At 40.8% G+C, this 14,570-nt stretch overlaps 2 protein-coding genes across 8 annotated transcripts in view; both read left to right on the forward strand.

The window, feature by feature from the left end:
* The window catches only part of LOC110533355 (AF4/FMR2 family member 4), a 28,397-nt gene extending 24,362 nt beyond the window's left edge, over positions 1 to 4,035 (forward strand). For all 6 annotated transcript variants that reach the window (XM_036989708.2, XM_090188978.1, XM_036989710.2 and 3 more), the window contains 5 exons: positions 41 to 112; positions 265 to 358; positions 531 to 574; positions 737 to 948; positions 1,226 to 4,035. In XM_036989708.2, coding sequence (XP_036845603.2) covers positions 41 to 112; positions 265 to 358; positions 531 to 574; positions 737 to 948; positions 1,226 to 1,353 — 550 coding nt within the window. In that variant the 3' untranslated portion in view covers positions 1,354 to 4,035. The remainder of the gene's footprint in view (positions 1 to 40; positions 113 to 264; positions 359 to 530; positions 575 to 736; positions 949 to 1,225) is intronic.
* A 3,509-nt stretch (positions 4,036 to 7,544) lies between these two features.
* Positions 7,545 to 14,570, forward strand: part of LOC110533356 (protein Shroom1) — a 40,456-nt gene continuing 33,430 nt past the window's right edge. For both annotated transcript variants that reach the window (XM_021617470.3, XM_021617473.3), the window contains exon 1: positions 7,545 to 7,786. The gene's annotated coding sequence lies outside the window, so the exon portion shown is untranslated. The remainder of the gene's footprint in view (positions 7,787 to 14,570) is intronic.

Below are 14,570 nucleotides of genomic sequence, written 5' to 3' on the forward strand. Positions count from 1 at the left end.
CCGGTCTTTACGGTCTCTCGTTGTGTGTGTGTGTTTTCAGGTACACTATGAAGTTAAAGAGCTACATGGCCCCAGACGCTACGTCAGCAGACAAACGGCTAGCTGTGTTGTGGTAGGTGTCCTGACTTATAGCTTGATAGATTCCATTTAGAGTGTCTGGACTGGAGCGTCGATGTTCCCCTGCTCATTGAGTCACTGCTTATGCTCCCCTGCTCATTGAGTCACTGCTTATGCTCATTCATCCATCTCTCCCTGCCGCTCCAGCCTGCGTTGCCAGTCCCTCCTCTACCTGCGACTGTTCAAGCTGAGAAAAGAGAGTGCACTGAAATACTCTAAAACACTCACAGAGCATCTGAAGGTAATTTTATTTTCCTTGGTGCAAGTTCATAGAAATTGTGATATTGTCACTTGAAATGTGTGTTCCTTGAATGAAGTGTTGTATGGATGAGCAGAATGATAGTCAATTTGCATTGCTTATATTTGTTTAACAAATGGCAAATGTTTGTTCTGCATTTCAATTTGTTTTTCAGAATTCTTTGAGCAACACCCAAGCTCCCTCTCCTGGAATGGGAAGGTAAGACATTTCATTAGTTGTATGCTCTCTTGAGACTAACAGTCTTCTTAAATGTATTTCACTTGTCAATTAATGGTCTAGACGTTATGCTGAATCATCTCGTTTTGAGCGGCTGCGATTCCCCCGCTTACCAGCCATCTATCTCTCTCTGTCTCTGTCCAGTAAAGCAGCAGGCATGCCCTCGCCAGTCTCTCCCAAGCTGTCCCCAGGTAGTGCTGGTAGCTACTCGTCAGGCACATCCAGTGGCAGCTCCTCTGTAACAATCCCCCAGCGCATCCACCAGATGGCTGCCAGCTACGTCCAGGTCACCTCCAACTTCCTGTTCGCCACTGAGGTGTGGGACCAAGCAGAGCAGCTGTCTAAAGAGCAGAAAGGTACCTGACTCGTTTGCTCTCTTCTAGCGGGTGGGGGGGGGGGGGTCTCCTCCTTTTTTCCTATGGAATGTATATGGGGGTGTTAGTCCAACTTCCAAGGTATGAATATCCTATCTACTGCTTGTTTAAGACGTTTATATTAGGCTCCAGGATGAATCAGTAATCTAAATGAAACTAGCTCTGGACGTGTTGACCTGGCAAGCCATTCCTGGGCTAGAGGTCTCTTAAGTGTTTTCCTTGCTCACGTGTTATGTTTTGTCTCCTGTCTGTTTTGTAGAGTTCTTTGCGGAGTTGGACAAGGTGATGGGCCCTTTGATCTTCAACACCAGCAGCATGACTGAACTGGTGCGCTTCACGCGGCAGGGCCTACACTGGCTACGGCTGGACGCTAAGCTCATTCCCTGAAGGACACTATACGCTCCACACACACACAGTCCACCACAACGCACCGCTGCCCCTCCATGCACATGTGAACTTATCTGCCTCAGACATATCTATAACACTGTGTCCATTTTCTACACCAGCTTGCCAAAAACACTGAGCGATATGGAGCATCTTTGCACCTACGACTGTCCGACACGGAGGAGGATTCCAACTGCACAGATCTATTGGTACATTCTAGCTATATCCACTATCAGCGTTTTCCTTTGTCATATCTTTGGATTGTGCAAAGGAAACCCATTTTTCTATTTGGCCCAATGCCTTTGTTGAATTATTATATATGAAATACACTAAATACATTTTATTCTATAGGCTATAAGCACATTATTCACATTCGGCTTTTAATGTGTTATTATTTTTACCAAAGTACCTCCCTCAAACCAAAGGTGCTTTAAAACTAAGGTCTGTCTCTTATCTTTTTTGTGCCTTGTATCAGATATACAGGGAACTAGAATATACCATAAGTTGAAATGCAGATCCAGCCAGACATTTTAAATAATAATTTTAAGCTTCCAAACATGATTTTGGAATAGTACTGGACTCAAGCTGTGATCAGTGGGTTGAAGGCTGCACTGATGGTGTGTAAAGTGACGAGAGCTTGGTTTGCCTGACAGATATCCCTGACATATACACACATTACTCTAACAGTTGCCATTGAAGAAGAGGTAGCTTGCGGCTGACCATATTGGTGTTAGCCTGTGATACACCATTAAATTGATTTTGTTGAAGTTACTTTCATTGTTCTGAAGCACCACAATATATTTCTTATCTGTCCAAATGAGTTCTTCCCATGAATTGCCCTGCGAGATGTTCATTTCTAAACAAGGTGTTATTGTTCCTTTTATTCCTTATAGATCTGTACTGGAAAGGGTTGCTGTTAGTGTATTTTTTAAGGCACAGCAGGGTGTGGTTGGTATGGCAAATGTTATCCTTGGAACACAATGTAATTATTTGTATAGTTTCTGCAAAAATTGCCCAGTGAAAGCAGGAAGTTAGTGCAAGGAATGACATAAATGCACTCGCATTTTAAGACCACAATTAACAATTCTTCTAATAATTGATGTAGCATACACGTTGGTGGTGCTCATTAGCCATACGCAGATTACATGAGTGTTATAATTCAGTCGAAAAATACATGGCCAATATAGATTTTATTTATGTACCAAGCAGTTGCTCTGTTCAAAGTGCTGTTCAAACTTTCATATTAAAATTATTGAAAACGGGGTTGAAAGAGCTATGAGATGCAAAGTATTTCTATTGTATATGAAAATGTAATATTTAAATGTTTAAAAGTGATTACTGGGTTCTCTACATAGTATAATAGTAATTTGTGTACTACAAAACTTAAGTAATCTATGGTCTATATATTTATGGTACAGGTTATATAATATAACAAATTGCGCTAATGTAGTGGTAAACTGGCCTAATATTTACGTGTTCTTCTGTTATTTTGTATTGTCAGCAAGGCAAAAGTGATTTTGAACAGGAAAATGTACTTAATTCATAAGTGGTATTGTATTGTGAAGGACTTTTCTTATTAGCCCACTTACAGAATACAGATGCTGGAAACACTAGTACCTTTTCCCCCTCATTGGCTCCCTTGTCTTTCATTTGGGGAAAACTGTTATTTCTTCTTACACTCAAAGAGTAGAGGAAGATTGTTTTTATCTATGCAGGATTTTTTTAAAAACTTTAATCTTTAAATCATTTTTGGGCTTTTAGTTTGAAATCAGGAATTTCCGCTCTTGTTTTTAACTGTCGGTCAAAACCTGTTTGGTTTGACAGAAATGTCCAATGCTTTTAGCTTGTGCATCATGCTTGTCCACTGAGTTACTGGTATGTGTATATATAGCTCTGTTTTAGTAACCAAACATGAATGGCTTTATGAAGCCATTTTATACCTTAAGCTGGAGGCCACTTTTCTCATAGCTATTCCTGGGTGTGCGTGCTTGTGTAGCCACTCCTATGTTTTCATACACTGGTACACTTTTAAGTACAGCTTCAAGGCTTGTTCAATATATTTAGATGTACAAAAGATGATTGGGATAATTTTAACACTTTAACAAGTCTTTCACTCATATTTATTAGTTTTTCTGCCCCTTTTGCTTTGTCCACCATTCCTTTTCATTTTTTTTATTTTTTTTAACTGAAAATACTTTTGTGTAGAAGATATCGTAGTATGGGTTGTTTTGTTACATTTAAATATGGTCAGTATAATTAGTTATAACTTGAAGACATCCAGGGTAAAATAAAATGTTATGAAATTAAATAGAAAGACGTAACACTTGCATGTTGCTATTTAAATAGAAATTTGTACAAATTGTATATAAAACAATTCATTTAGGGAGAATTTTTACTACAGTTAAACATTTGTATTGATGCATCTGTGTCATTAAGATAGATATGCACATTTGTGAACATCTGTGAGCTTTCTTCCAAAATGTAAGCGATGACACAAGTCTTTGAACCATATCAATCATTTTTGTTACTGTATTGTATGCCATGTCTCCTGCTCACCACTCTGTCATTACCATTGTCATCATCATCATCATCATCAATGTCTTTAGAATCAAGTGCTAATGTATGTTCTGTATTTGATATGGAGACATGTAAATCCATTAAATGTATATTGTTGATCAGATTGAATGGAAGTTGGCGTGAGATGTTTTTTCATTTTGATCAACTGTACATCTCTACTGCATGTGAGAGCTGTTTCCCTTTTGAAATGGATCTGAGATGTCTTTTGAATGAGAGGTATTTCTCTGTTAAGCAGTTGTAGAAGTTAATACAGTATGTTGCACTTCATTTTTCTCAGACCATCAGCATACAAAATACAGCAGTCTAAATTGGGTTAGTTTTAAAATATTGAGAACCGAGACCGTACTCTTTTGAGGTTGTTATTCAAACTTGGAATAACATGTCATTTAAAATTGTGAAGTATTACTTGTTACTAATGGGATTTGAGTCTGTCTGAATATTCTTTGTATTTTGCCTTATTGAGAATAAAATATATATGGTATTTCAATTTACATGTTTCCAATACATAATATCAATATACAGTACTTGTAATGTACTTAAGAATGTAATTTTGATTGCATGTAGAAACCTTACATTCATTGATCACAGCCAATTTTAGTGACACAGGGCCCTTTCTGGTCTCTGGCTTCTTAATTCCGCAAAATGGTACGAAGCATCATCTGGATATGTGTGCAACAAAAGTTAAACATTCACCTGCTACCATTTCTGTCAAGCCCTGTACCCATACAGAAGTTCACTTTTCTCATTGACTTCCCAAACCTCGACCTTGTCGCAAGCTTTCCCTTAAATCTCGCGATGTTGCACCTCTGGGTTTAGAAACGGATTATATTGCAATTTCTTGACCACATACGGTACTACCTTTTTGATTATAGCATCAAATTCATGAAAAACCGGTCATATAAGATGTATAAAATTGTGTTTGTGTATTGATTTGCTCATACTTGATTCCTGTTATCAAAATATGTTGACGGTCAAAAGTAAAACACATCGCCGAAATGTTGAACTAGCAACAACTCCTACAGTTAGCCTGCTCAAGTTGACTCGGACTCACCCAACGGTTGTGTTTATTTTTTATTTTGAACTTTATTTTGCCAGACAGTACTTTCTCAAAAAGCAAAATATATATTTTTTGTAGACTCTCGACGTGACGTATACAGATGGTGAGAGTTGTGGTTCATGTTTGTAGTTCTGTCGTTAGTAATGAGACGGTTGTAACTTTTCGCCTTTGCACTTGGTAAGTGAATTCACTCTGAAACACGTACATTTTAATGAGCGGGTTTTCATGACTTCGATAAAGCAAATTTAAGGTTCATTCTTTGCCAACAAAACTAGGAGCAAAGAAGTGTCACTTTCATACCGTAGCCACACCGTGGACATTTATTGTCATGTCACTACATTGACTGTGTCTGTCTTGGCTTGGAGACCGTCTTAGAATTTAAAAAAAATGTTGTGCTTTCTGGTCTGCCTGACAAAGTCCACTGTTCATTTGAGTGGAAGATTCCCAAAACATATCCACAGCCAAAGAGCTGCATCTGTACGGTTACTTTCTATGTAAGTGATTTAACAATATTGTTGGGTCCTCAGCATTACAGCGTGTTTAACTATGCTAGGTTGTGCATTACTGAAAGTATTCACAGTAGTGTGTATAGCTCTAGTGTACAAAAGCTCTTAAAATAATTAACTTCCAACCCACATTTCTCTGGTTGGTGAACAGTAACCCTTTTGTGCCAAGGGAATAGACGCTGATGTTCAGATTCTATGTTCACATTTCCCAGTACATCAATGGGGCTGTGCTCCGTGCCATCCAGGACCTCTATATCAGGTTGTGTGAAAGGAAGGCCCGGAAAATCGTTAGACTCCAGCCACCCAAGCCATAGAACGGCAAGTGGTACCGGTGCCTCAAGTCGGACACCAACAGGTTCCTGAACAGCTTCTATCCCCAAGCCATAAGACTGCTAAATAGCTAACAAAATGTCTACACAGACTATCTGAGTTGACCCTTGTATTGTATTTTTTGCACTGTCTTTATGCACACTCCCAGGATTCTACACACTCACGCACACTGACACACACATAACCTACACACACATTTATACTGAATACACACACACATATACAATCATCCTATATGCTGCTGCTACTCTGTTTATCATAAATCCTGATGCCTAGTCACCGTATCTTACGTCATTATAAATAACAATGTTCTTAACTGACTTGCCTAGTTAAATATAAGTTACATTAAATGACCCCTATACATTTCTACAGTGCCTTCAGAAAGTATTCACACCTCTTGACTTTTTTCACATTTTGTGTTACAGCCTGAATTTAAATAGTTTAAATTGAGAATTTGTGTCACTGGTCTACACACAATAACCCATAATGTCATGGAATTATGTTTTCAGAAATGTTTACAAATGAATGAAAAATTATAAACTGAAATGTCTTGAATAAATAAGAATTCAACCCTTTTCTTATGGCAAACCTAAACAAGTTTAGGAGTAGAATATTTCTTAAGCCATATAAGTTGCATGGACTCACTCTGTATGCAATAATAGTGATTTCTGAATGACTACCTCAGGAAACTGCTCAGGGATTTCACCATGAAGCCAATTGTGACTTTAAAACAGTTACAGAGTTTAATGTCTGTGATAATAGTAACTGTAGTTACTACTGTAGTTACTCCACAATATTAACCTAAATGACAGTGAAAAGAAGGAAGCCTGTACGGAATAAAACTATTCCAAAACGTACATAATTGCACTAAAGTAAAACTGTCAAAAAATGTGTCTAGCAATGATCAACAACTAATTTGACAGAGCTTGAATAATTGTAAAAATAATAATATGCAAATATTGTACAATCTTGGTGTGCGAAGCTCTTAGAGACTTACCCATAAAGTCTAATCGTTGCCAAAGGTGATTCTAACATCTATTGAGTCTGGTGGGAATACTTATGTGAGTGAGATACTTCTGTATTTCATTTTCAACAAATGTTTTCACTTCGTCATTATAGAGTATTGTGTGCAGATAGATGAGTTGAAAAAATTTTTTTTTAATCAAATTTGAATTCAGGCTGTAACACAACAAAATGTGGAATAAGTCATGGGGTATGTATGAATACTTTCTGAAAGCACTGTACCTCTACCACTCCAGTATCTCTGCACATTGTAAATATTGTATTGGAACTGACCCTGTAAATATCTTACTTACTTCCCATTTTTTTTGTGTTTTTGTTCTACCTTATGTTATTTTTTAGTAATACTGATTACTACATTGTTGGGTTTAGAGCTAGCAAGAAAGGCATTTGACTGTACTTGTGCACGCAACATTAAAACTTGAAACCTTGACTACAGTTGGTCTTTTGTTATGGTGTGTAAGAAACCTGCAGGCGTTGCTTTTTATACAAACATCCCATAGGCATTTCATAAAACCATTAGCTTTTATAACCTATTTATATGGGTTGGAGATAAAGAACATCTAAACTAACTCCCCATAATGTTTTTGGAAATAAGATAGTAGAATTCTAAGTCATACTTCATGACTTGCAATCAATTTGTAAAGGAAATATTTAATAAAAGGACTAATATTCAGAAAGCTCCGCCCACTCATCTGCTCATTGGTTGGGCTGGAATTCTATTACCTGTCAGACTTTCCTGTGTGGCTGTTAAATGTAGCCAGTAGCTTTACGGGAAGCGTATTAGCTGTGTTTTTTTCCCTCAAAAACCGTTTGTCGATTTATTTAATATTTGAAATGAGGGGAAACGGTTTTGTTTTTATTCAGTTTGAGTCAAAAAATAAGAAGGTGAATCATACCTGAGCGACGCATGGATTCGCAGATGCCTTCAACGTCGATCACCCAGGTATGTGTGTTACTATGAAGTTTAGCAGGTGTGTCGGTTTCGCTGTATTCTCTACCAACCTGTTACAGTTTCGGTCCTGGTCAGGAAATTCTTTGCAGGTTAGCATTTTTCGTCATGAATCTTGTTCTGAAGGCAGCTCTGCAGAGTGGTCACTAGTTGGCACAGCCACAAAGTCATAAAATCTGATTTTTAACCTAACCATACAGTTTGACTATAGCTCCCAAAAATGACACTTGTTGTATCATCAGTTGTGAAATGCTTTCGGAATATTTCCCAAACGGTATATACATAAATATAATGTAGCGTGTTAGTTATAGTGATGTTTATTAAATCGTGAAATTACAGAACTACATGGTGTAATTGTAACCATCCAAGTAAAACGTTTCGTTTTATAGCGAGGCAGATGGCTGACAGTATTTTCAGATCTGCTAATGTGGCTTTTTAATAAGACCTGAGATCATAGCCTGATTGATAGCACTAAGGCATTTGAGATCGATCATTCATTGTGCAAAGGAAGCATATTTGTAAAAGTCTGGTTGACACCAGCTCTCGAGTAGTCACGTGGTTCGCATCAGCCAGGCTATTTGTAAATCTTCCCAAAACAATATATTGATCACTTTCACTATACCATTTACTTATTTGGGGTTCAAAGCGAAGCTGTTATTGGTAGATTTTTTTTCCCCTTGACATGGTCAAATAACAAGCATAGATTGGTAACTTTTGTTTCTAATTTGACACACAAAAACTAGAGGCCTTGAGTAAATTCCAGACACGAAACTACCTTGAACTTTCTTCATACTGGACACAGACATAAAATGGTATCCCCGATTACAGAGTGAGCCTGTCTGGTGGTTTACACAGCCTACCCACCCGTGAGTAAGTGTGGTGGTCTCTGACGGGTAGGATTAGGGCCACGAGCTGGAGAGCTTGGTGGGGTAGAAGCCTCACCTTCAGTTGGCTCATTTCTCAATTCTGCGCCCCTTGCCCGTAGGCCTGGACTATGATCCAGCTCATCTAGGTGAGTGTATGGCGTGTTCTGGTTTCTTGTCTGCTCTGCTATGTGCAGATCCACCTGACTACGATGATAGAGGGAGCCACCAACATCCACCAGGTAAGAACATGGTGCAACTCTCTGTAGGCATGTTCCCAGCCTCCAAAGTCCTGTGTGGTCTCCCGGCAGAGGTTTCATCCATATCGTTACACCCACCTCCAGCTCTGGTAGGTCTCGAGCAGTCCGGTTGTAGAAGCACTTAGCGAGTTGCTTTCTGTGGCGCCAACCATGATGCAGGGCTCAAGTAGCTTGTTAGCTATGGGGATTGTAGTTAGGACAGCTGGGCTGCTGCTTTCAGACTGTGTTCCTCCACTGTAAGATGGCTTTCCAGGGGTCGTCGCTGTCACGCAAGGCCTTGGGTAACAGGTTTTTATCAGGGGTCGTTGCTGTCATGCAAGGTTTTGCGTAAGAGGTTTTTTGCAATCTTGACAGCTGACTCTGCCTTGCCATTTGCCTTTGGGTGCCTTGGAGGCGAGGTCACATGGTCAAACTCCCATTCTGAGGCAAAATGCTTGAACTGTGCAGTGAATTGTGGGCCATTGTCCATGATGACCTTGTCAGACCTGCCTTGCCTTGCAAACTGCACCTTTTAGTGCTTTACGACCGTCTCTACCGACAAGTCAGGGAGCAGTTACGTTTCCTAAAAGTCAGAGTAGTGATCAATGAGAAGATATTCAGTCACAGACAAAAGGAATAAGTCCATGCTGATGATTTGCCAGGCTCTTGTGGGCAGTTTATATGACATCATGGTTTCCTTTTGCTGTTCATGAGCGTACTTGTTTAATGTTGTACAGCTGCTGACAACGTCTTTAATTTCTGCATGCATGTTTGGCCAGTATAATGTTTCATGTGCCTGGCGATAACATGCGTCACCTCAAACGTGACTGGAGTGTATTCGAGCCTGGTTCCTCTTCTAGGTTTCTTCCTAGGTTCCGGCCTTTCTAGGGAGTTTTTCCAAGCCACCGTGCTTCTGCATTGCTTGCTGTTTGGGATTTTAGGATGGGTTTCTGTTCAGCACTTTGTGACATCGGCTGATGTAATAAAAAGGGCACTATAAATACATTTGATTGATCTCTGGACGTAGTGATTTGGGGATAATGACCATTTTGTTCCTGCTGTAGCAAACAGATAAGTGGCTTTTAAGTTGTGCTTTTGCCCTGCTCAGTGTGTCACTGGTGTACATCTCTGGTCCTGACGACCTTCATGCTGTAGTTTTGTAGAGTAAGGAGTATGCTTTGAAGCCTCTTGAACGCCTTGAGGAGAGGTTTACTGAATATGGCAATCAGTGGTTTGTGGTCAGTTTCAGCGTTGACCAGCTCTCGACCATATACAGTGGGGCAAAAAAAGTATTTAGTCAGCCACCAATTGTGCAAGTTCTCCCACTTAAAAAGATGAGGCCTGTAATTTTCATCATAGGTACACTTCAACTATGACAGACAAAATGAGGGAAAAAAATCCAGAAAATCACATTGTAGGATTTTTAATGAATTTATTTGCAAATTATGGTGGAAAATAAGTATTTGGTCACCTACAAACAAGCAAGATTTCTGGCTCTCACAGACCTGTAACTTCTTCTTTAAGAGGCTCCTCTGTCCTCCACTCGTTACCTGTATTAATGGCACCTGTTTGAACTTGTTATCAGTATAAAAGACACCTGTCCACAACCTCAAACAGTCACACTCCAAACTCCACTATGGCCAAGACCAAAGAACTGTCAAAGGACACCAGAAACAAAATTGTAGACCTGCACCAGGCTGGGAAGACTGAATCTGCAATAGGTAAGCAGCTTGGTTTGAAGAAATCAACAGTGGGAGCAATTATTAGGAAATGGAAGACATAGAAGACCACTGATAATCTCCCTCGATCTGGGGCTCCACGCAAGATCTCACCCCGTGGGGTCAAAATGATCACAAGAACAGTAAGCAAAAATCCCAGAACCACACGGGGGGACCTAGTGAATGACCTGCAGAGAGCTGGGACCAAAGTACGAAGTCTACCATCAGTAACACACTACGCCGCCAGGGACTCAAATCCTGCAGTGCCAGACGTGTCCCCCTGCTTAAGCCAGTACATGTCCAGGCCCGTCTGAAGTTTGCTAGAGAGCATTTTGTATGATCCAGAAGAAGATTGGGAGAATGTCAGATGAAACCAAAATATAACTTTTTGGTAAAAACTCAACTTGTTGTATTTGGAGGACAAAGAATGCTGAGTTGCATCCAAAGAACACCATACCTACTGTGAAGCATGGGGGTGGAAACATCATTCTTTGGGGCTGTTTTTCTGCAAAGGGACCAGGACGACTGATCCGTGTAAAGGAAAGAATGAATGGGGCCATGTATCGTGAGATTTTGAGTGAAAACCTCCTTCCATCAGCAAGGGCATTGAAGATGAAATGTGGCTGGGTCTTTCAGCATGACAATGTTCCCAAACACACCGCCCGGGCAACGAAGGAGTGGCTTCGTAAGAAGCATTTCAAGGTCCTGGAGTGGCCTAGCCAGTCTCCAGATCTCAACCCCATAGAAAATCTTTGGAAGGAGTTGAAAGTCTGTGTTGCCCAGCAACCGCCCCAAAACATAATTGCTCTAGAGGAGATCTGCATGGAGGAATGGGCCAAAATACCAGCAACAGTGTGTGAAAACCTTGTGAAGACTTACAGAAAACGTTTGTCCTCTGTCATTGCCAACAAAGGGTATATAACAAAGTATTGAGAAACTTTTGTTATTGACCAAATACTTATTTTCCACCATAATTTGCAAATTCATTAAAAATCAGACAAAGTGATTTTCTGGATTTTTTTTTTTTTCTCATTTTGTCTGTCATAGTTGAAGTGTACCTATGATAAATTACAGGCCTCTCATCTTTTTAAGTGGGAGAACTTGCACAATTGGTGGCTGACTAAATACTTTTTTGCCCCACTGTAAGTAGTGATGTAAGCACTGGCAGGGTAAGACGATGCTGAGGCACTTTCTCATTGGGCTGACTTTCCTGTATAAGTCAGCATCAAAGTCCACAATTGGCTGGAGTCAGGCTTCGTAATGTCATAGTAGCGCAACACTACCATGGATGAAGCCAGAGATGTAATCTCCTGCACCGCGGCCTCTTGTTTGGGTAGCCAGTGCCATGGTGTGTCTTTGTCCAGCAACCGGCGCAGATGCTCATGGACTGCCAATAGGTGTGGCATGAACTTTACAACATAATTTGCGAAGCCGATGAGATGCTGCACTCCTTTTGCATCGGACGAGTTTGGCATGTTGACGATTGCTCTGACTTTGTTTGGGTCTGGCTTCAGGTCTTTGGCCGAGAGAATGTGGACGTCTTTCACCTTGAACTGCAGCTTCTTCAGGCCAATGCGCAGCTTAACTGATCGGCAGCACTCCATCTGTGCCAAGAGCTTCACATTGTGGTAGCGTTCTGCTTCTTCGTCTGCCATCACAGTCTATGATCAGAACATCATCAGCAATGCATTCAATGCCCTTGAGCCCAGCCAGTGACTCATGCTGCTTGCATTGGTATTCCTCAGGCGCCACTGATACACCAAATGGGAGCTTAAGCCAACGTTTCCGACCCCAGGGGGTCCAGAAGGTAGTCACAACGATGCTCTCTTCGTCCAGCTTGCATTGCAGAAATGCATCTCGTGCGTCCACCAAGGTGAAAATCTTGGCATTGGGAAGCTTGTAGAGGGCATCCTCCAGTGTTGGCATGATGTAGTGTGAGCGTTTCAGTGCTTGGTTCAGATGCTTTGGGTCGATGCAGACCCTCCGCTTCTCTGGCTTTTTCACTATGACCAAATTGCTGATCCGGTTAGTTGGCTCAGTCACAGATGTCATGTTGCCATTGGCCTCACTTCTTTAGCTGGGCCTTCACAGCCACTTTCATTGCAATGGGCACATTGTGAGAAGCACACTGGGCTGGAGTGACGCTCTCATCCAATTCAAAATGTACCTCCCCAGGTTCCTATTCAACGGCCCATTGAATACATTGTCATATTTGCTGAGTAGCTGTTCTTTGGACAGGTGTCAATGCTGGACATGCTCCACGATGTGCAGGTCATTTGGTACGGTGAACTGCATCAGTCCCAGGTGTTCACGTGTAGAGCCTGAGAGGATGTTGACTGGTTTTCACAATCTCAAACTCCAGCTTGTGTTTGTCCCCAAAATAACATGTTAGGTCTCAAAGATCCTCATTAGCTGTCCTGAGTACAGCTTTAGTCTAATATATTTTGCCCAGCGATACATGTTGTCTTTGTAGCTCATTACAATGCACGTAGCACCAGAATCCAGTTGACATTGTTGCAGCTTGTTGTGTAATCGTACTGTCACAAACCATTTATTCCCTCTTTGAGTGTACAGCCTCAATGGATTCATGTATGTAAATGTCACTCAATGTTCTGCTCATCAACACAGGGAATCTCACCCTCACTCACCCTTTTTTTGCTTTTTGAGACACACTTTTGCGACGTGATTATTAGTTCCACAAGCTCTGCGTGGTTTTCTGTAGGCAGGGCAGTACTCATTTGTGTGCATTTCCACAGTATTTGCATGCTATAGGGCTGTCTGCTCACTGTTCATGATGAATTACTCTGCCTCCATTGGTTTTGTCTGCCTGGCTACAGCATGAGCGTCGGTACGTGGGGTTTCAATTCCATTTCTCTCATGTCAGTCATTCGACAGTGCTAATGTTAAGCCTCTCTCTCTTCGTAGACGCCATCTCATGCAAATTCATTTTAGATTTAAGTTATGCAGACATTGTGATTAGTAGATCTGTATAATCACATTGTTGCCCTATTATATGGTCTGAACGTAGTGAAAAGTGGATATTTTATTCTGTAAAATTAGAAACGCAAAGTACTGCTGCTTGCGCAGTCAGCATATTACAGCTGTGAAAATATATTTAATTATTTTGGAATGCTAATGTGGAGTGTACCAACTGAGATTTAATTCAACATGGTAATGTTTTCATTGATTGCACAAAGGAAAATAGGTCCTACATTATGGAGCGCTTGCTTTGCTATCCAACTGATCTTGTGTCCTTTCTGACCTCCTGTGAACCCCGTTCATTGCTGTTCGCAGCAATGGTGCAGCAATGGTGTGTATTATGAGTTTATTGTATTCTAACTAAACTATGGTGTAGTTGTGTAATAATAGGCCAGTCTATCAACATCTCTAATTGAAGGAATGCCGTCACCTTAGAGCTTGTTAAATAATGCAAGGAGGGCACAGGGGTTTTGTCCTGTTGCTGAAACAGCCTCTCTTTGTCCGGTCCGGCACACTCCGCAGTGGTCAGGACAACCACAGGTCTGCGAGGGAACATGTTTGCATACACACTTGCATGCAGCACAGAACACACACATTAGCTAAACCAATGCAGCATACTCCTTGTCCCCCACATTCTCTCAGCACTTATTTTCTGCATTTTTTGCCTCTCCCTCTATCGTACATTGTCCGTCTCACCCCTACATGCATACCTACGTTATGCATTCTAAAAATACACAATAGTTAGCTGTTAGCCATCATGCTAACAGAGCAAGATAACTCTAGCTATGCTAGAGTCAAGACACGAGTGGTATTTGTGTCTCTCTGGGCTCAAATGCAATAGGTGCGAGATAATATCTACGAAAGAGGAGGAAAATAAAGTGGAACTGCTAAATTAACAATTAAATACATTTGGAACTGACAAAGATTATCATCCAGCAGTTTAGGGAAGAGATTTTCTGTCTGCTAGCCCAGGTGCAGG

Source organism: Oncorhynchus mykiss, chromosome 10 (assembly GCF_057628025.1).
Source record: "Oncorhynchus mykiss isolate SJ-2025 chromosome 10, ASM5762802v1, whole genome shotgun sequence".
NCBI classification, from domain to species: Eukaryota; Metazoa; Chordata; class Actinopteri; order Salmoniformes; family Salmonidae; genus Oncorhynchus; species Oncorhynchus mykiss.